Source organism: Pan paniscus, chromosome 4 (assembly GCF_029289425.2).
Source record: "Pan paniscus chromosome 4, NHGRI_mPanPan1-v2.0_pri, whole genome shotgun sequence".
Lineage (NCBI taxonomy): Eukaryota > Metazoa > Chordata > Mammalia > Primates > Hominidae > Pan > Pan paniscus.
The window spans coordinates 141,455,593-141,475,920 of record NC_073253.2 but is presented as its reverse complement, the minus strand read 5'-3'; the positions used below and the strand labels follow the sequence as shown (position 1 = coordinate 141,475,920).

At 40.3% G+C, this 20,328-nt stretch overlaps 1 protein-coding gene across 4 annotated transcripts in view; it reads right to left on the bottom strand.

Annotated features, from left to right (window-relative positions):
- RBM27 (RNA binding motif protein 27) overlaps positions 1 to 20,067 on the bottom strand; it is an 88,708-nt gene extending 68,641 nt beyond the window's left edge. For 2 of the 4 annotated variants that reach the window (XM_008954493.4, XM_008954494.5), the window contains exons 1-3: positions 19,791 to 19,930; positions 5,273 to 5,391; positions 832 to 956 (exon numbers count right to left, since the gene is read on the bottom strand). In XM_008954493.4, coding sequence (XP_008952741.1) covers positions 832 to 956; positions 5,273 to 5,391; positions 19,791 to 19,849 — 303 coding nt within the window. In that variant the 5' untranslated portion in view covers positions 19,850 to 19,930. Of the gene's footprint in view, positions 1 to 831; positions 957 to 5,272; positions 5,392 to 19,790 lie in introns of all 4 variants that reach the window. The other 2 variants (XM_003829081.6, XM_008954495.5) reach the window with 2 other exon arrangements.
- Positions 20,068 to 20,328: the final 261 nt, after the last annotated feature.

Genomic DNA, 20,328 nt, shown 5'->3' with positions numbered 1-20,328 from the left:
AAAATTCATTTTACCTTCAGAATAAATGTAATAAAAATAAATACTGGGAAATATTTCTGCATGATAACCAACATTTATGTGCCAGGCACTGGACTAGAAACTATATATATATACACACATACATACATAATCTCACTTAATCCTCAATAAGTACTACTCTGATCCTCATTTTACTGATATCAAAGTGAGACAGAGAAGTTAACTTGTAGAGCTGTTATTTTAACTCATGCAACCTGATTACAGAATCCACATTCTTCTATACTATATTGTCTGTATATAAAAGGAAGTACAAAGAACTCTGTAAAATTTCCTTCTTGGCTCAAACAATTAGGTTACCATCTATAATCATGTTTTCATACTTCAATATTATAAAAACATTTTTTAAATCCTCTTTCCAATGTTGACAGTGATGTTCACAATTACATTAACTATTTTTTAAAACTCTATATAATCAAAAAGTGCAACTGGTTTCTCCATATACATGAAAACGTGTTACCTAATGATTTCTCTTGAGGATTTGTTAACAGTTCACTTTCAGTTAATCTCTCTATATTTAACCAAGCTTTCTTTTTCTAAAAGTCACTAGATAAGATTTCTCTGACTTCCTCAATATTTCTGAAATATTTCTTGGATCTCTAAACAAGCTATCTGAAACTTTTCAACTCTTCAGTCCAAGCAACTATGAAATCCTGATGAAGAATCTGTACCATGCCTAAAATCCGGAAACTTGAATCAATACACAATTATTTTTAAAAGGCTCAACTTCCAACTAAGGATACTGGTGACAGGATCTAAGAAGCCCCCAAAAGCAGGAGAAAAAATTTGCATTACCTCTTCTTTAATTTCTTCTTTTTCTTGGACTAGTGGTTTTGGCTCAGGCTTTACTGGTTCCAAAAGTGGAAGGTAGTTCTTAGTATAGAGACTTTCGAATAGTTTGTCCACAAAACCTGAAGTTTCTAAGGAGAAGAAATAACATTTACATATTGCGCAAACAAAAAACAAAAATTTGACAACACATTGTCAGCAAAGCTCAGGAAAACAGGACATCTTATACACTGCTAGTAGGACTAAAAATGAGTCCTACCTTATGGAAGAGAATCCCACTTTCAGGTTTTTAAATCCTTCTGACCTACTTGCAAAATGATATATATGTAAGATTATTTGTTGGAGGATGTAATAGCAAAAGATCGGAAACAACTCAAATTTCCATGAATAAGAGACTAGTTAAATAAACTATGGGACATCTATACAACAGAGTACACAGCGGCTATAAAAAGAAAGAATGCTGATAATACCTGATCTCAAAGATATAACAGTATATTTTATATGTGTTTCTATCTATCTGCATAAAGAAACTGAAAAAAATGAAAACTGACAAAATTGTGTACTGTAGGTGGGAACGCGGTGGATGTAAAACAGGTAAGAGACTTTCATGGTATACCTTTATATTGTTGGATTAAAGGCACTGCCAACTCAAAAAACTTAACCGAAAATTTTTTTAATCAGTTAAATATTTATTGATATGAAAATGATATGAAACTAACTTTTTGTGTTTTACTTAAAGGGTGCTCTGTTTGAAACTTCCTCAGACAACTGAATGGGAGAACCAGATGAATTTACTAAAAGTATTAACGTCAAATATTTATACTGCTTTTTTTTGTTTGTTTGTTTTTGAGACAGAATCTTGCTCTGTTGCCCAGGCTGGAGTGCAGTGGTGTGATCTCAGCTCACTGCAACCTCCGCCTCCTGGGTTCAAGTGATTCTCCTGCCTCGACCTCCTGAGTAGGTGGGATTACAGGCATGTGCCAACACGCCCAGCTAATTTTTGTATTTTTAGTAGAGACGGGGTTTCACCATGTTGGCCAAGCTGGTCTTGAACACCTGACCTCAGGTGATCTGCCTGCCTCGGCCTCCCAAAGTGCTGGGATTACAGGCATGAGCCACCACATCCAGCCTATGTCTTATCAAAACCAAATCTAAATAACTTTGATTGGTCCTACCCTAAGGAACAGCTAAAGAGCATATTAAAAGCACAACACAAACTCTGCTTACATTGCAATGATTACATCTTTTACATAAAAGCTATTTCTAAAATGTTATCTTTTCTACAGAAAAGCATCTTCTTATAAATTTCTTTACACTACTAATTTGTGTAGTAAGCATTTTTCCATGATTATAAAACTGTTAGCTCTCAACTATTACATATAAACTTAAGACAATAATCAGACCCTTCAAAAGCCTCTATAATCAGAATACTTTCACTTATAATTATTATTTAAAACAATTTATAACATGTTATTTTCTTTTGTAATCTGAAAGACGCATAGCTCAATGTTTAAAAAGCAATGATAAACATCTACTATTAAACAATATTCTCTGGGAAACCAAAGAGTTTGGGAAAAATTAAAAATAAATAAAAATAAAAACAATATTCAAGGTACACTATTAAATTTTTAAAATATATGTTATTATAAAAGAGTATGTTCACTTAATACTATTTTAAGATGCAATATAAACACAGACATAAGTCTACAGTTGCACTGTCCAATATAGTAGCCACTAGCCATATGTAGCTCTTTAAATTTGAGTTTAATTAAAATTAAATTTAAAAATCAATTTCTGGCCAGGCACAGTGGCTCACGCCTATAATCCCAGCACTTTGGGAGGCCAAGGCTGGTGGATCACTTGAGGCCAGGAGTTTGAGACCAGCCTGGCCAACATGGTGAAACCCTGTCTACTAAAAATACAAAAATTAGCCAGGTGTGGTGGTACATGCCTATAATTCCAGCTACTAGAGAGGCTGAGGCAGGAGAATTGCTTGAGCCCAGCAGGTAGAGGTTGCAGTGAGCTGAGATTGCACCATTGTACTCCAGCCTGGGCAACAAGAGTGAAACTCTGTCTCAAAAAAAAAAATCAATTTCTCTGGCCTATTTACCAGATATCAAGTGCTCAAAAGCCACATGTGGCTAATGGCTACTGAAATGGAAAGTACAGATATAGACCATATGCACAAAGTTCTATTGGACAGTGCTAGTCTAGAAAGACACACACAAGCTGATAACAGTGATTTTATCTCTGGTGGCAAATTTATGGTTACTTATTTTCTTATCCTTTTAAAAATGTAGTGTATAGTTCCTTCTCATATATATTACCTATGTAATTTTTTTTTAATTACTAAAATCCTTTCTAACTTTTTTTTTTTTTGAGATGGAGTCTTGCTCTGTCGTCCAGGCCTCCCGAGTAGCTGGGACTACAGGCGCCCACCACCATGCCCGGGTAATTTTTTTGTGTTTTTTTAGTAAAGACGGGGTTTTCACCCTGTTAGCCAGGATGGTCTCAATCTCCTGACCTCATGATCCACCCCCCTCGGCCTCCCAAAGTGCTGGGATTACAGGCATGAGCCACCGCGCCTGGCCAATCCTTTCTAACTTTTTATAACAAAGAATTCTTGGACGTCTAAACATTCATTTGGCCTTTTACCCCAAATATGTTTTGCTTTCTCTTTTTTCATGGCTCTACATTTCACAAGACTCATCTTTAATGTAAATCAAGTAATGTAAATTAACACATTTAGAAAAGAAAACATCTGTACTGGGGAGGAATTCTTTAAGTAGCTGTTGTACTGGGAAAAAATTCTGTCAGTATTGCTTTGTTTCTACAAAAAGAGCTGTAAAATGTAGGAAAAAATATGTAATCCTATGTTTTAGATTGAGAAGCCATACTTACTTTTCTCCTTCTCAGTAAATACTTATTTTAAATGGTATCTTCTCATCACCAATAGCTAAATCAACTGATAAATGTGTATTATTCACATTCCTATTCATCCATTCAACTATATATATATATATATATATATATATATATATATATATATATATATATATATATTTTTTTTTTTTTTGAGATGGAGTCTCGCTCAGTCGCCCATTCTGGAATGCAGTGGCGTGATCTTGGCTCACCGCAACCTCTGCCTCCCAGGTTCAAGAAATTCTCCTGCCTCAGCCTCCCGAGTAGCTGGGACTACAGGCGCACGCCACCACGCCCAGCTAATTTTGTATTTTTAGTAGAGATGGGGTTTCGCCGTGTTGGCCAGGATGGTCTCAATCTCTTGACCTCATGATCCACCCGCTTCGGCCTCCCAAAGTGCTGGGATTACAGGCGTAAGCCACCGCGCCTGGCCCATTTAACAATATTTACTGAACATCTTCCATGTACCAAGTACTGTAGGTTCCAAGTCTCCACTCTCAACCAAACAAAAGGCAAACAAAGGGTAGAGAGACAGATAAACAGGCAAATAAACCTATGACAGGTGGTGACAAGTGCCATGAAAACAACAAAACAGGAGTCAGGCACAGGGGCTCATGCCTTGTAATCCCAGCACTTTGGGATGCCAAGGTGGGGCAGTTGCTTGAGGCAAGAAGTTCAAGGATCAGCCTGGGCAACAAAGTGAGACCCCAACACTACAAAAATAAAAATACATAGATATAAAAATAAATAAATAAAAAAGAAAAAGAAAACAAAACAGCGTTGGAAGGAGGAGAGTGGATGGAGGCATGGAGTATACTACACTGTATGTAGAGCACTCAGGGGAAACTGCTTTCAGAAGATGACATTTGAAGAGACCAGAAAGAAGCGAGAGAAGAATCCATGTTTCAGGCAAGGGTAAAACGAGTTCAAAGGGCCTGAGTTGGGAACATGTTTGCCATAATTCAAAAAACAGGTGGTCATTGTGGCTAGAGTGGAACAAGTGAGGGGGAATGATAGGAGATAAGGTCAGAGTGGCAACAGGGGAAACCTTAGGAAGCTCTGTAGACCATGGAACCGGATTTGGTAAGAAGATGAAAAGTTAAAGGCACAAAGAGAAGAGGATCATACACATCTCTTCTTGGATATTAAGAAGCCCCATCCAAGGGGGGAAAAAAACTGATGAGCTCATCATCTTAATGAACACCAAGAATAAGCATCTTCATTATCCTTAAACTGTTACCCCTCAATCATCAAGTAGGCTCTGTCAAAAGCTGCAAAAGACCTAATCATCTAAAAAGCATTAGAGCTGCCATTGCCTCAATAGAGGAAAGCAGCAAAGAAGGAAAGGGAAAAAACCAGTTCTAACAAAACATGATAAATAATTAAGTATGAATGGGTATATTCAAGTATTCAAAGGACTCTGACTACTTTCTTTCCTATCAAGCTTATATCTCCAAGACTTTTCAGGAAGTTTTAAACTTAAAATCTTTACTTCAATACTCGATTGAAGGCCCATAATAATTACCTTTTTGTAAAAAGACATCAAGTTGATCAGCACAAAAGGCTTTTAATTCTTTCTCAGGTTTGTCCTTCTTGACCAGTGCTACAACATAGTTGGCTAAGGCTGAAGGATCAGCATCACATCTAGTTAGACAAAGAGAAAACAAAAATTTTAAAAAACACTTTTTATCAAACAGTAGTGTTATTAATGAAGTCACCCTTATTTTGGAAAACGAGAAATCAAAACTCTATTCTAAAAAGTGACCACAAACACAGGCAACTTTTATAATAAACATATACATACTGCGAGATTTTCCTTTTGCATTTATTTCTACAAAATGACTAGTATGTCTTCTATTTTTGAGGTTCTAAATATATCAAGGATCTTGGGCGAGCTCTACATTTATTTGTTCTCTCAATGATAACAGGCAAAGAGTGGCAACTGACCCCTAAGTTGCTGTTTGGCTCCCAGCTATAGAAGCACTGTCAATCACACCTTCAGGAACTATCTGTTCCAGGTGATTAATGAGCAAAAGGAAGGGAAGTGATGGAAAAACTTTCTCCTCTCCTCAAGACACCTCTCCCTAGGCACCAGTATCTAAAAATGGCTATCAGCCCTTTTGCTAATCTCAGCGAGTATCTTAAAGATCTTTTTAAAAAATAAGAACATGAAAAGAATGGCATTTAAATATTATTGGCAAATGCTTTAGCAGCTGTAAGAAAGAAAGAAAAGATCTAGGAGTTAGAAACAGAAAGAAAAGAGAAGTGGTGAAAGGACAGCAGAGATAACCTTTATCTACTTCTCATTTTTTCTAGTAAGTAATCCAACATTGACACTCAAAATCATCTCCTATTCCAGGACAGCTCATAATCCTTGGGTTGTCAACTCCTGATGTATAGTAATCTGTCAGACTCGAGGTTTTATGTACATCACATGAAACTTTTAGTTTTCTTGTTGTAAACATATATATATACACACACATATATAAAATATTCTAGGCTTCCTGATGAATACATAAATAACACATATCCTTCACAGTCAGGTTATGAAGGTAAAATGAAAACATTCAGGCTGGGTGCAATGGCTCATGCCTGTAATCCCAACATCCTGAGAGGCTGAGGCAGGAGGATCATTTGAGCCCAGGAGTTCAAGACCAGCCCGGGCAAAATGGCAAAACTCTGTCGCTATAGAAAATACAAAAATTAGCCAGGTGTGGTGGTGCACGTCTGTAATCCCAGCTACTCGGGAGGCTGAGGCAGGAGGATGCTTGAGGCTGGGAGGCAGAAATTGCAGTCAGCCGATCACACCACTGCACTCCAGCCTGGGTGACAGAGTGAGACCCTGTCTCAAAGAAACAAAAAACAAACAAACAAACAAACAAAAAATTCAGAATAACAGTAAGTAAAACCATTATGCAAGCAAAGTGATTATATAACCTATAAAACACTATTCAAATCTAACTAATCTTGTTCTATAATCCTTGGGCCTTCACTAGCAGCCAGAAAGTTAAAAGGTTTCAGCTCACTTGGGAGGCTGAGGCAAAAGGACACCTTGAGCCCAGGAATTGGAGGTTGCAGCAAGCCATGATCATGCCACCGCACTCCAGCCTAGGCAACAGAGTGAGACCTTGTCTCCAAAAAAAAAAAAAACAGGCTTCAGCTCAAGAGTATCAATCACATTTCCAATAACTTTATGAGATTAGTAAACAAAATAAAAACCAAGCACCAGTACCTTTACTTCCTTCTAGTTTTTATGTTTAAAGTTCGTAATTCAGTAACACAACTTTTTTTGTTGTCAATATTAACACTGTCATGGGAAAGGCTGGTTCTTTAAACATCCATTCACCTGGCTGGGCACGGTGGCTCACATCTGTAATCCTAGCACTTTGGGAGGCCAAGGCAGGGGGATCACCTGAGGTCAGGAGTTCAAGACCAGCCTGGACAACATGACGAAACCCCGTCTCTACTAAAAATACAAAAATTAGCCAGGCAAGGTGGCTGGCGCCTGTAGTCCCAGCTACTCCGGAGGCTGAGGCAGGAGAATCGCTTGAACCCGGGAGGCAGAGGTTGCAGTGAGCTGAGATCACACCACTGCACTCCAGCCTGGGCAACAGAGCGAGACTCCATCTCTAAATAAATAAATAGACAGACAGACAGACAGACAGTCACTCAAGGCTGGGCCTGGTGGCTCATGCCTGTAATCCCAACACTTTGGGAGGCCAAGGCTGGCTGCTTAAGCCTAGGAGTTCAAGACCAGCTTGGGCAATATAGCGAGATCCGGTCTCTACAAATAATATAAAAATTAGCCAGGCATGGTGGCGCACACCTGTACTCCCAGCTACTAAGGAAGCTCAGACAGGAGCATTGCCTGAGCCTAGGAGGTCAAAGCTGCAGTGAGCCATGACCACACCACTACCCTCCAGCCTGGGATACACAGTGAGACCCTGTCTCAAAAAATAAAAAATAAAAGAAAGTAAAGATTTTTCTTAAGTAAAAAATGCTACATTTTGGAGAATTATGAACAGATAACCTTAGTAAGGCCAACTGTTAAATTCTAAAATTGATAAATATATTGTAAACTTGAATTTGCTAAGAGAGTAGATCTTAAGTGTTCTCACCACACAAAAAAAAGACAGCTATATGAGATGATTATGTTAACTAGCTTTTGATATATATGCACATTTCAGCATGTGCATATATATCAAAACATCACACCTTAAATACATACAATTTTTATTAATAAAATTTTAAATTAAAAACCAAAATAGTGAATATGTAGCCTATCTTCAAAAAATATTATGGTTGGGTGTGGTGGCTCACACCTGTGGGAGGCCAAAGTGTGGGGATCGCTTGAGTCCAGAAGTTTTAGACCATGGCGAAAACCTGCTTCTACAAAAAATTAACCAGGTGTGGTGGCATGCACCTGTGGTCCCAGCTACCCAGGAGGCTGAGGTGGGAGAATCTCATGAGCCCAAGAGGTGGAGTTTGCAGTGAGCCGAGATTGTGCCACTGCACTCCAGCATGGGCAACAGAGCAAGACTGTCTCAATAAAATAAAATAAAAATTACACATGCCAGCTGGGCACGGTGGCTCAGGCCTGCAATCCCAGCACTTTGGGAGGCCGAGGCAGGAGGATCACGAGGTCAGGAGTTCAAGACCAGCCTGACCCAAATGGTGAAATCCCGTCTCTACTAAAAATACAAAAATTAGCCAGGCGTGGTGGTGTGCACCTGTAATCCCAGCTACTTGGGAGACTGAGGCAGGAGAATCACTTGAACCCGGGAGGCAGAGGTTGCATTGAGCCAAGATCTCACCACTGCACTCCAGCCTGGGTGACAGAGCGAGACAGTCTCAAAAAAAAAAAATTACATGTGCCATGCTTACCCTGGCTATTCTATAAACACCTTAAAAAACAGATGCGTAGGCCAACTTAATTTCACCCCGAAAATGAGAAATTTTTGATCAGTGTAGTTCTAGTCTACATTCATATGGAGGAGAGAAGGGGAAAAAATTACATTTCCACCTTTACTTAAAAAGTTTAGTTCTTGGATAAGGGTAGTCTAACACAGAAGAGAAGGACTTAGAAAAATAAATAAGAATGGAAGAAAATGGCAATGTTATTTTCTCTGATGTTATAGGAACCTTCAAGGAGTCTAATGATCTGATAGATTTAGTGCTGGGTATGGATAATAAAGTTTCTATATGTTAGGAATGGGCAAAACATTCAGATATTGGATAACTGAAATGGGTTTAAGAAACCCAGATATCGGCTGAGTGCAGTGGCTCACGCCTGTAATCCCAGCAGTTTGGGAGGCTGAGGCAGGAGGATCACCTAAGGTCAGCAGATCAAGATCAGCCTGGCCAACATGGTGAAACCCCATGTCTACTAAAAATACAGAAATTAGCCAGGTGTTGTGGCATGCACCTGTAATCCCAGCTACTTGGGAGGCTGAGGCAGGAGAATTGCTTGAGCCTGGGAGGCAGAGGTTGCAGCAAGCCGAGATCACGCCAGTGCACTCCAGCCTGGGCGATAGAGCGCGACTCAGTCTCAAAAAAAAAGAAAAGAAACCCAGATATCTTTTACATATATTTAGCATACAGACTCTAAAAACCATATGCCAAGTTAGGCTGCTTCTGATGAAACACATTTTGATATGATAGTGCTAAAAATCAAGATGAATATACAGGAAAGTAAAAGAGTAGAAAAGGTTAGACTCCAGGAGAAGAGAATGATCACAGATTCTAAACATTTGTTTAATGTGAGGGAACAAATGATTGTTAATAACTGACAGAAATCTGCACCAAATACAACAGCATGTTTACAGCCAAAGGAATAGGACCATTTACATTTAACAGCTCCTAACATGTATGCATAAAGTACGCTCTGAAGAAAATTATAAGTCTAAAATAATAAGTCACACTAATTGAATGGTGAAACTTAAATACACTGGGGAGTTTTGTGCTGTAATTTTCTAGACCTTTACAATTATTCTTATTCTTTCACCCATTGACCCCTCACTATATAATCTCTAAAAAACAGCCATGATACTGTAGCTACAGTATCAATGCTAACTACTCAACAAGACTTCCAGAAGTATGTCACAAAAATCTGAGTACAACTAAGACTCTTGAGAATATAAGACAAGTGCAGCATCACTTCCCTCTCCTGAAAAATCATCACTTCTTTCTTCTCATACTCAGGAAGAGTACTTAAAATCTTTTAGCCACTTTATTTGGAACTAAAGCTTATGGGAATCCATTACTGCTTGACTATAAAAACAAGCATATTTGGGGATGAAAGAGATTGTAAAATTTGGGATCCATGACTATGCAAAATACACATGTCTCTAGACAAAAAGGGACTTCTATTATAACATGGAGATTAGAAAAGGTAATAATATCCATCTTAAATTACCATTCTACTATAGATTTGTAAATTTGTAAAGATAAATTAAGAGATCGATTTAAGATCAGGCAGACAGCACATCTGTGGAACTAAAACTCAGCTGCAATTCCACACAAGTAAAATCTGTTTCACAACCATGTCTTTTTCTAATGTATATCTGCAGGAAAAATTAATGTATCTTAAGTATCAACCAACAGTTACCTTTTAAAGAATCAACAAAAGAAATTTCCTAAAGCTTAATGTAACTTAACAAATAGGACTCCTTAAAATTCACACCTTGCACAATAACGTTTTAAGAACATGCTTCAATTATGTTTTAAGTTATTTAAAAAATAAAAGTCAACAAATTTTTATCGGAGTAAGCTAATAGAAACATTGCCCTAAAAATACCTCATCTGTAAAAATCTCAAATTTATCTTTTTCCCCTTTTAATGAAATCTCTATTGCACGTATATTACACAACTGCTGAGCCAGTACATAAGCTTCATAGAAAATTTCAGACATGCAATCATAAGATCAAAGAGTAAGGTCCTACACCTTTGGCCCCAAGCCAAAAAACACTACTGAAAAACCATTACCATTTACTTGCTTTAGGAAAAAAGCCAAGACTACTTAGACCTTTCCCACTTGCAGAAAAATTTACATGTTTCTGAATATGGATCTAATTTTAAGTTCCATCTTAATGTGCTCTTTCTTTCAGAGGTGAAACAACTAATACATGTGCTTCTGAGCCACAGGTTAAAAAAAAAAAATCTCCTGATCTCAATGTGTATCAACAGCCATTAAAATATCCACACTCTTGGCTGGGCGTGGTGGCTCACGTCTGTAATCCCAACACTTTGGGAGGCCAAGGGTGGATCACCTGAGGTCAGGAGTTTGAGACCAGCCTGACCAACATGGAGAAACCCCATCTCTACTAAAAATACAAAATTAGCTGGGCATGGTGGTGCATGCCTGTTATCCCAGCTACTCGGGAGGCTGAGGCAGGAGAATCGCTTGAACCCGGGAGGCGGTGGTTGCGGTGAGCCAAGATCACGCCATTGCACTCCAGCCTGGGCAACAAGAGCAAAACTCCATATCAAAAACAACAACAACAAAAAAAATCCATATTCTCTGACCAGTAGTTACACTTATGATAAACTAGACAAAGGAAATAAAGGCATATATAGAAAATACTACTAGTACCTAAAGCTATACACACACAAAATATATTTATTAAATAACAACAGCATTAATTTTTAACAAAAAAATAGTGCCAAGGTAACCATTCTCTTATTGTTGGATGTTTGTGAAATATTAGGCATCCAAAGTGATGGTTATTAATTAGCTGGGCACGGTAGTGGGTGCTTGTAATCCCAGGTATTCAGGAGGCTGAGGCAGGAGAATCGCTTGAATCCATCCAGGAGACGGAGGTTGCAGTGAACTGAGATCACGCCACTGCACTCCAGCCTGGGCAATAAAGCAAGACTCCATCTCAAAAAATATATATGTAATATAATATAATACAATATAATACAATAAACAAATGTTTTTTAAAAAATTATGGTTATGGCCAGGCACAGTGGCTCATGCCTGTAATCCCAGCACTTCAGGAGGCTGAGGTGGGAGGATTGCTTCAGCTCAGGAGTTCAAGACCAGTCTGGGCAACACAGTGAGACCTCCATCTCTAAAAAAATAAAATAAAAAAATTAGCCTGGTGTGGTGGCATGCACCTATAGTCCCAGCTACTCAGGAGGCTGAAGTGGGAGGATTGTCTGATCCTGGAAGGTTGAGGCTACAGCGAGCTATGACCATGCCACTGCACTTCAGCCTGGGTGACAGAGCAAAACCCTGTCTTAATAAAAAACAAGGGCCAGGCGGGGTGGCTCACGCCTGTAATCCCAGCACTTTGGGAGGCCGAGGCAGGTGGATCACAAGGTCAAGAGTTCAAGACCAGCCTGGCCAACATGGTGAAAGCCCATCTCTACTAAGAATACAAAAATTAGCCAGGCGTGGTGGCGCGTGCCTGTAATCCCAGTTACTTGGGAGGCTGACACAGGAGAATCACTTGAACGCGGGAGGCGGAGGCTGCAGTGAGTCGAGATTGCGCCACTGCACTCCAGCCTGGGTGACAGAGCAAGACTCCATCTCCGGGGTGGGGGGAACAATAACAACCAAAAAAACCAAAGTGATGGTTATAAAAGCAATATATAAATGTGAAAAATGCTTCTGATGTAATGTCAAAGAAATCAGAATTTTACAATGAGTCTGACTGTAGCTATATAAAAATTCATACACATAAGAGAAACAGAAAATAAATACTAATAATTTTCTTTTCTCTACTTTCTATACTGTCATAATGCAATAATACGCTTATTTTTATTTTAAAAGAATGAAAGTGAATTTTTAAAAAAGTCTGACTCTGAGATCTGTGTTCAGATTATCCCTTTGGTAAGACCATACTGGGCCAGGCCTGGCGGCTCACACCTGTAATCCCAGGGGCGGATTACCTGAGGTCAGGAGTTCGAGACCAGCCTGACCAACATGGAGCAACCCTGTCTCTACCAAAAATACAAAATTAGCCAGGTGTGGTGGCACATGCCCGTGATCCCAGCTACTCAGGAGGCTGAGGCAGGATAATAGCTTGAACCTGGGAGGCGGAGGTTGTGGTGAGCCGAGATCATGCCATTGCACTCCAGCCTCGGCAACAAGAGCGAAACGCCTCTCAAAGTAAAAAAAAAAAAAAAAAAAAAAAAAAAAAGATAAGACCATACTGGACAAAGTAAGTAAAAATGGAGTTGACTTTCACATTTGTTAATATTTATTAAAGATACACATATATTGGTACTTCTACTTCTTTTCAAATGAAAACTTTCTCTCTTAGTCTGTTTGGGCTACTATAACAAAATACCTTAGACTAGGCAATTTAGTATTTATTTATTTTTTGAGACAGGGTCTCATTCTGTTGCCCAGGCTGGAGTACAGTGGCTTGATCATAGCTCACTGCAGCCTCAACCTCCCAGGCTCAAGTGATCCTCCCACCTCAGCCTCTCAAGTAGGTAGGACGACAGGTGTGAACCACCATGCCTGACTAAGGCTATTTTTTTTATTTTTTTGTAGAGGCAGAGTTTCGCCCCATTGTCCAGGCTGGTCTCAAACTCCTGGACTCAAGTGATCCACCCACCTCAGCCTCCCAAAGTGCTGGGATTGACAAGCATGAGCCCACAATGCCCAGCCAACTAGGCAATTTATAAACAGAATTTTTCTTTTTTTTTTTTTGAGATGGAGTCTCGCTCTGCCGCCCAGGCTGGAGTGCGGTGGCGCAATCTCGGCTCACTGCAACCTCCGCCTCCCAGGTTCACGTCATTCTCCTGCCTCAGCCACCTGAGTAGCTGGGACTACAGGCGCCCGCCACCACACCCGGCTAATTTTTTATATTTTTAGTAGAAACGGGGTTTCACCGTGTTAGCCAGGATGGTCTCGATCTCCCAACCTCGTGATCTGCCCGCCTCAGCCTCCCAAAGTGCTGGGATTACAGGCGTGAGCCACCGTGCCCGGCTATAAACAGAAATGTATTGCTCACAGTTCTGCAGGCTGGGAAGTTCAAGATTAAAGCATCAGCACACTTGGAGTCTAGTGAGGGCCCATTCTTCACAGATGGTACCTTCTGTGTCCTCTCATGGTAACAAGCAGGCTCCTTTCACATTTTTTTTTTTTGAGATGTCCAACATGAATTTTGAGGGGACACCAACATTCAGACCATAGTACTTTCATCTTCCCCTTAAGTAATTAGGGGCTTTCATGAATGAATATCATGTGGAAGAAATAACCCTAGATTTATTTGGGAGGAAAATATATACATACATTCATCAGTTGCAAATACCATTTGGATATTTGGACCATAGCTCCTAGTATAGTAGCCACTAGCTAAATACACGCACAAAATTAGACTACTAAAAAATTCTTACTTTTCTAATTGTCAATTACCTGTATATACATATGAGAATGTTCATTCATTTAAACATATACTGAGTGTTTACTAAGTGCCAAGCATATTGCTTGGTAATGGAATTACTTTAAACAAAACAGACCTTGCCCTGCACCCCCATGGCCAAGAGGTGGATACGAAAACAAATAATTACAGTACAAAATAATACATTGTATAAAAAGAGATTAATAAGGAAGTAAGTTGCAACATTGTAAGAGGATAAGAGAAGACAGTGGCAAGAAACATAGGGCTAAAAAAGCAACTTCTGGCTTTAGCCTATAGTTATTGGGCCAGGAAGGATGAAGTCAGACATCTTTAAAAGGCAGACCAAAGGACATAAGAACAAATATGTTCTTAAGTTAGTAGACTAAAACTTGCCAAGAAGTCTTCTGGCCAAAGTTCTTTTCTATGAAATAGTGAATGGTATCCTTAAGTCCCACAGCACTTTAGAGACACACTAATTCTCTGAAGCAACTAAGTACACTTCGAAAATTACCAGTACTTCCCAAACTTAAGAATATACCTCCAAAATACTTATTTAACCCTGGTAGTTTATTTACCAGGTGGTCAGCTCTAAAAATTGCTAGATAATTATTTTTCCTCCCATTTGGGCAACTGCAGAGATTACTATCCAGAGTTCAATTTGATAAGGACTGCCAACATACAGCAACATGTAAACTCTAGAGTTCAACCAAAGTATATGCATCATGATCACTGAACCCATAAATATGAACCAATAAAATAAACGTAGTCTATTAACCTTATTGCTGCCTTTTCTATCACTCTCCAAGCTGACAACATATTCAATCTCCTAGGGCACTCTAAAAGACACTGATATGGCCAGAACTCACAAAAACTGCACATCAAGTCTATGACTTTGACTAGCAATTCCTGTTCCTACCTATAGGACCTCCAATGAGACTCTAGTGTGTCTTGTAATAGACTGATTATTATTTTTTAAGTGGCAGTGGTGTTTAACATTAATAAGCAAAATACTTTTGCAGAAAGTTTCATGTATTTTCATATTCCAAAAACCATAAAATGTTGTTTACATTTACAGAATGATTCAGAGGTACACAAACCACTTAAAGTCTACATCATTAATACTCATAACAGACTTGGTGACGTAGGTAAAAGGCAAATAAAATTTAGTTCTGTTTAATAGAAAAAGGTTAGACAATTTATCCTAAGTCACACAGTGAATTAGGGATAGATACGGAACTAGAAATTAAATGCCGATTCACACAACAATGTCTATTAAAGTAAGACAGACAAATTGTCCAGAGTTTACAAACCCCACCATGCTTTTTAAAACATACACCAAGAGAAAGTTTTACACTAAGCCAAACAAGAAGCAGTGAATAATACATATTTATACATTTTATATAATATAAATAAAACATTCCCCATTAAATACAACATGTTTTGATAGAAATGCAGGTTACTGAAAAATGCTTGCCTGATCTTTTTTTAAACTTGCAGAAATTTCTTTAGTGATGCACTTATCTCCTGAATTTAGCAGAACCTTACTTTAAAGGGGTTCACATTCTTACAATGAGCAGTTATTTCTGACAGAAAGAAACCATGACATCTCTAAATTGTGCATAATCCCTACAGTCTCTATGACTAGGATATCCGGGATATTTTGAAACTGAGGAAAGATGAAGTCCCCAAACAAGAACTGAGTCTAGTCTATTCATGCAGCTGTAGGGAAAGAGACAAACTTCTCGACTGAGATATTGGTTTCCCTCCCTTTTACTGCATTGCCAACAAAAATGGTGGTACTAGTTTATTCCAGCCAGTTAAGGAGTCATTTCTTCCTGTCTCCCTCCTGTCCTTCCTCTAATAAAAGTAACAGACATGTTCACCACCTACAAAGGGAATGGAAGGTAACAGATAAGCTCTAATAGCCCATGACATTCCTAACTTGTCCATAGGGAATAATCAACTGTAAACTAGATTGGTTTAGAAATACCTCCTGTTGGCCGGGCGCAGTGGCTCACGCCTGTAATCCCAGCACTTTGGGAGGCCGAGGCAGGTGGATCACGAGGTCAGGGGTTCGAGACCAGCCTGACCAACATGGTGAAACTCCATCTCTACTAAAAATACAAAAATTAGCTGGGCGTAGTGGCGGGCACCTGTAATCCCAGCTACTTGGGAGGCTAAAGCCAGAGAATCGCTTGAACCCAGGAGGCGGAGGTTGCAGTGAGTGCCACTGTACTCCAGCCTGGGCAACAGTGAGAGATTCCATCTCAAAAAAAGAAAGAAAAAGAAAGAAAATCATGTGCACAGTCATAGTTTGATTCCAACCTAGCCGGTGCAACTATACTATCTCAAAGCCTAGCAACTGCTCTGAAATGCTATGTTGTAGCAACATGCCAATCTGCCATGAAAATTTTCTTGAATCTGGAATATGCAAAAAAGTAAATTTACAAACACAACCCACTTTAGCATATCATTTATTACATTTTAGGATTTCTAAACAAACAAAAAATAATCTCCCATGATGACATACTAAGAATAAAAATATATGTGGTATCTGCATTTACTTTTTTATTATTAATATCTCCATTCAAAACTGTTACTTAGGTGAGTTAAAAATAAGTATTCTAGACCAGGCACAAAGGCTTATGCCTGTAATCCCAGCACTTTGGGAGGCCGAGGTGGGTGGATCACCTGAGGTCAAGAACTGGAGACCAACCTGGCCAACACAGTGAAACCCCCGTCTCTACTAAAAATACAAAAAATTAGCCGGGCATGGTGGCAAGTGCCTGTAATCCCAGCTACTCGTGATGCTGGGGCAGGAGAATCGCTTGAACCCAGGAGGCAGAGGTTTCAGTGACCTGAGATTGCACCACCACATTCCAGCCTGGACAACAAGAGCGAAACTCCATCTCAATAAATAAATAAACAAATAAATAAAGTATTTTAGCCTTTTTTTTACCCTAAATGAGCAACAAAATTAAAAAAAAAAAGCATGTGAACTTTAAGTTGAATATATAACTCAAAAGGAGAAACTAAACTCAAGTAATCATTTTGAAAGATAATTTTTACTCATGAAAATTACAGAATGATCATACTTATGAGTCTAAGTAGCTTTAAAAAAAAGAAAGAAAAAAAAAAAAGCCTAAGCAAGAAGAAGCTCCCACCCAGACTAACCTTCAACATTAAGGGGAAAAAAAAAAAACCAAAAAACGAAAAGCACTACTCAGAGTAAAACATCTTAGGGAGCTTTAAAAAAAAGAAAAAGCAAGTAACTATAAGGCTAAAAGTTGTTACCTTCTATCCAAGACATAAAATGTATGTTTAATTCTTCCTAAAAGGATATCTACCAACAAAACTAAACTTGTCTGGAAAGTAGGTTGTTTTTTCTAAAGGCATCAGAGCAGCAGAAATACAAAATAAAGAGATGTATTTTTTCTTTTTTAATCTTAAATAACATGAATAACACTTTTTTTATTTTTATTTTGTTGAGATGGAGTCTGGCTCTGTTGCCCAGGCTGGAGTGCAGTGGCCTGATCTAGGCTCACTGAAACCTACACCTCCTGGGATTCAAGCGATTCTTCTGCCTCAGCCTCCCGAGTAGTTGGGACTACAGGCACGCCCCACCACAGCCGGTTAATTTTTATATTTTCAGTAGAGACGGGGTTTCACCATATTGGCCAGGCTGGTCTCGAACTCCTGACCTCATGATCCGCCCGCCTAGGCCCCCCAAAGTGTTGGGATTACAGGCGTGAACCACCGTGCCCAGCCACATGAAGAATACTTTAAACATACAGATATTTTTCTTTTTTCAACCTTTTCCCATGTATGGTCAATTTCATTACATCCATCTTATTTCCCACCTTCACCACAAACCATTTCCATCTTTGTGCCCAAAACTTTATTGTAGGAGTTAAAAAACCCCTATTCAAGAGACCTATATTCTTCTACAAAACCTTCAAGTGTGTTCAGAAGTCATTTTCACTGAAAGAGATCAACAGGGAAGTAGCTTCACACTGTCCCCCAGAAGATCCTTTACCATGCCTCCACACCTCCCAAACTACTCCCTATTTTCACCTCCGAAAAACACTCAAATTTTCCACTAATGCAATCTGACCTAATGAATCAAAGCCTGCCCATCTCTTCTTCTACCCCTTTCTTTCAAGCAGAAAGCTCTAACCTTCAATAAGAGAATAATAAAGCAGAAGCAAGGAGGAGGCAAAACATGATTCTTTCCCTTCCAGTAACTAGCCATACCCCATTCCCCCAAATAAGCACTCCACAACTCTACCCTTTAAAATGGTTATCAAACATGGCCGGGTCCAGTGGCGCACGCCTGTAATCCCAGCACTTTGGGAGGCCAAGGCGAGCGGATCACCTGAAGTCAGGAGTTCGAGACCAGCCTGGCCAACATGGCGAAACCCCATCTCTATTAAAAATACAAAAAATTAGCTGGGCGTGGTGGCGCGCGCCGGTAGTCCCAGCTACTTGGGAGGCTGAGGCAGGAGAATCGCTTGAACCCGGGAGGCGGAGGTTGCAGTGAGCCGAAATCGAGCCACTGCGCTCCAGCCTGGGAGACACAGCGAGACATTCTTTCAAAAAAAAAAGGTTATAAAACAAAATGTTGATACCTCTGTTACCTCTTTCAAGCCTCCCAATAACATTTCTACTACCACCACCCAAAATATTTTTAAGAGACAGGTCTCTCATTCTTTTCGGTCCCTCATACTACACCCCAATTATCTTCAGGTGTCCTCTCAATCTTACAAAAACATTTACAAAACTGTCCTCTCAATCGCACAAGAATATTTACAAATCTCTTATTCTTTCTACCGCTCCTTTTATTCCTCCAACACCACCTGTATCTAAAAATCCCTATATATTGTTAGGTATACTCCTCCACCAATTAATGCTGCATACCAGTGTAGCCCTTTCAACCCTCAACTAAACTTAGAGAAACCTCTTTTTTCCAACCTCTATGTATCTAAAAGTCATCAGTTCCCCTAGCACTATCAAGTCCTCAATAATACTTTAAAATCCCTTAATATCCTTGCTATCACACTTATCACCTCCCCAATAATTTCTAAAACCCTTCAATGCCCAAACATCCTTTTCATCTACTCCACAGTATTTTTCAAATCCTTCAATATTCTTGATCCCTCAGAACTCACCAATAATCGCTATACAGTTTCAATGTCCCTGCTATCCGCTTCTGCCCTCATATTTCGAAAATGCCCTCGATATTTTGCTTCTAGACCTTTCAGTCCCGGAATAATAACGTTTATCAAACCCTTGATATTCTGCTATTCCCTTCGACATCTCAATATTCACATTTTAAAAATCCCTCAAGAGCCCCGTTACCTCTCTCTCAGTTCTCAAACAGCAATGTTTTAAATTCCCTCACGGCCCCTGCTACCCCTTCCAGCACCCCGATATTTGCGTTTGAAAAGCCCTCGCTGTCCTTGCCTGCCCCCCCAGTCCCCATATTCACGGCGCCTCTCCGTCCCCAGCGCTCCTCTCCCACCCTCACCCCCACCACAATGGTGATAGTACTACAGGGAAGGCGTCGCCGGGACCTCCCGGCCGCGGCCCCTCAGCGCCGCCCCCCACGCCACCTCCCCTCCCCCACGCCCCCGCGAGCCCCCAACGCCCACGTTCGCCGGCCCCGGCCCAGCCCGGCTCACTCACATCGGCTCCAGTAACTTGGCCAGCCAGGACTTGAGGGCATCCACATCCTCTATGAGCATGGTGCAGGGAAGGCGGGCTCGGCCGCCGCTCTTCTTCAGGCCTGCCGTGGGTCTCCACTACGCCGCCTCCTCACGTTCCCTTCACAGCTCCCGGTGCCTCAGCCCACCGGGCATCTTAGGAGACTTCAACCTACTCCCCCGGCCGGGGCCTAACAGGAACTAACCCAAGAGCCCTCACTCAACCTAGCCCGAAGGCTGAGGTGGGCGGGAGACAGTGCCGAGTGGCAGGCCTGAGAACCAGTAAGAGAGAGGGAGCCCTGAGGGCAAGACCAATGAAAAGGCTCGCTCGCCCCGCCGGCAGGCCGTACCCAGTCAGGGAGGAGAGATATAGCAAGGTAGGTGGAGAGCTTAAGTGAACTCCTGGTGCAAGATGGTATCTTGGAAAAGGTGCTTTGCCTCTTAAAGGGGCAGCGGCGCCTTTTTTTGAGCACGCCGCTGCCCGCCGCGGAATACCGGTGTCTGCTGCTGGGAGTGCCTGG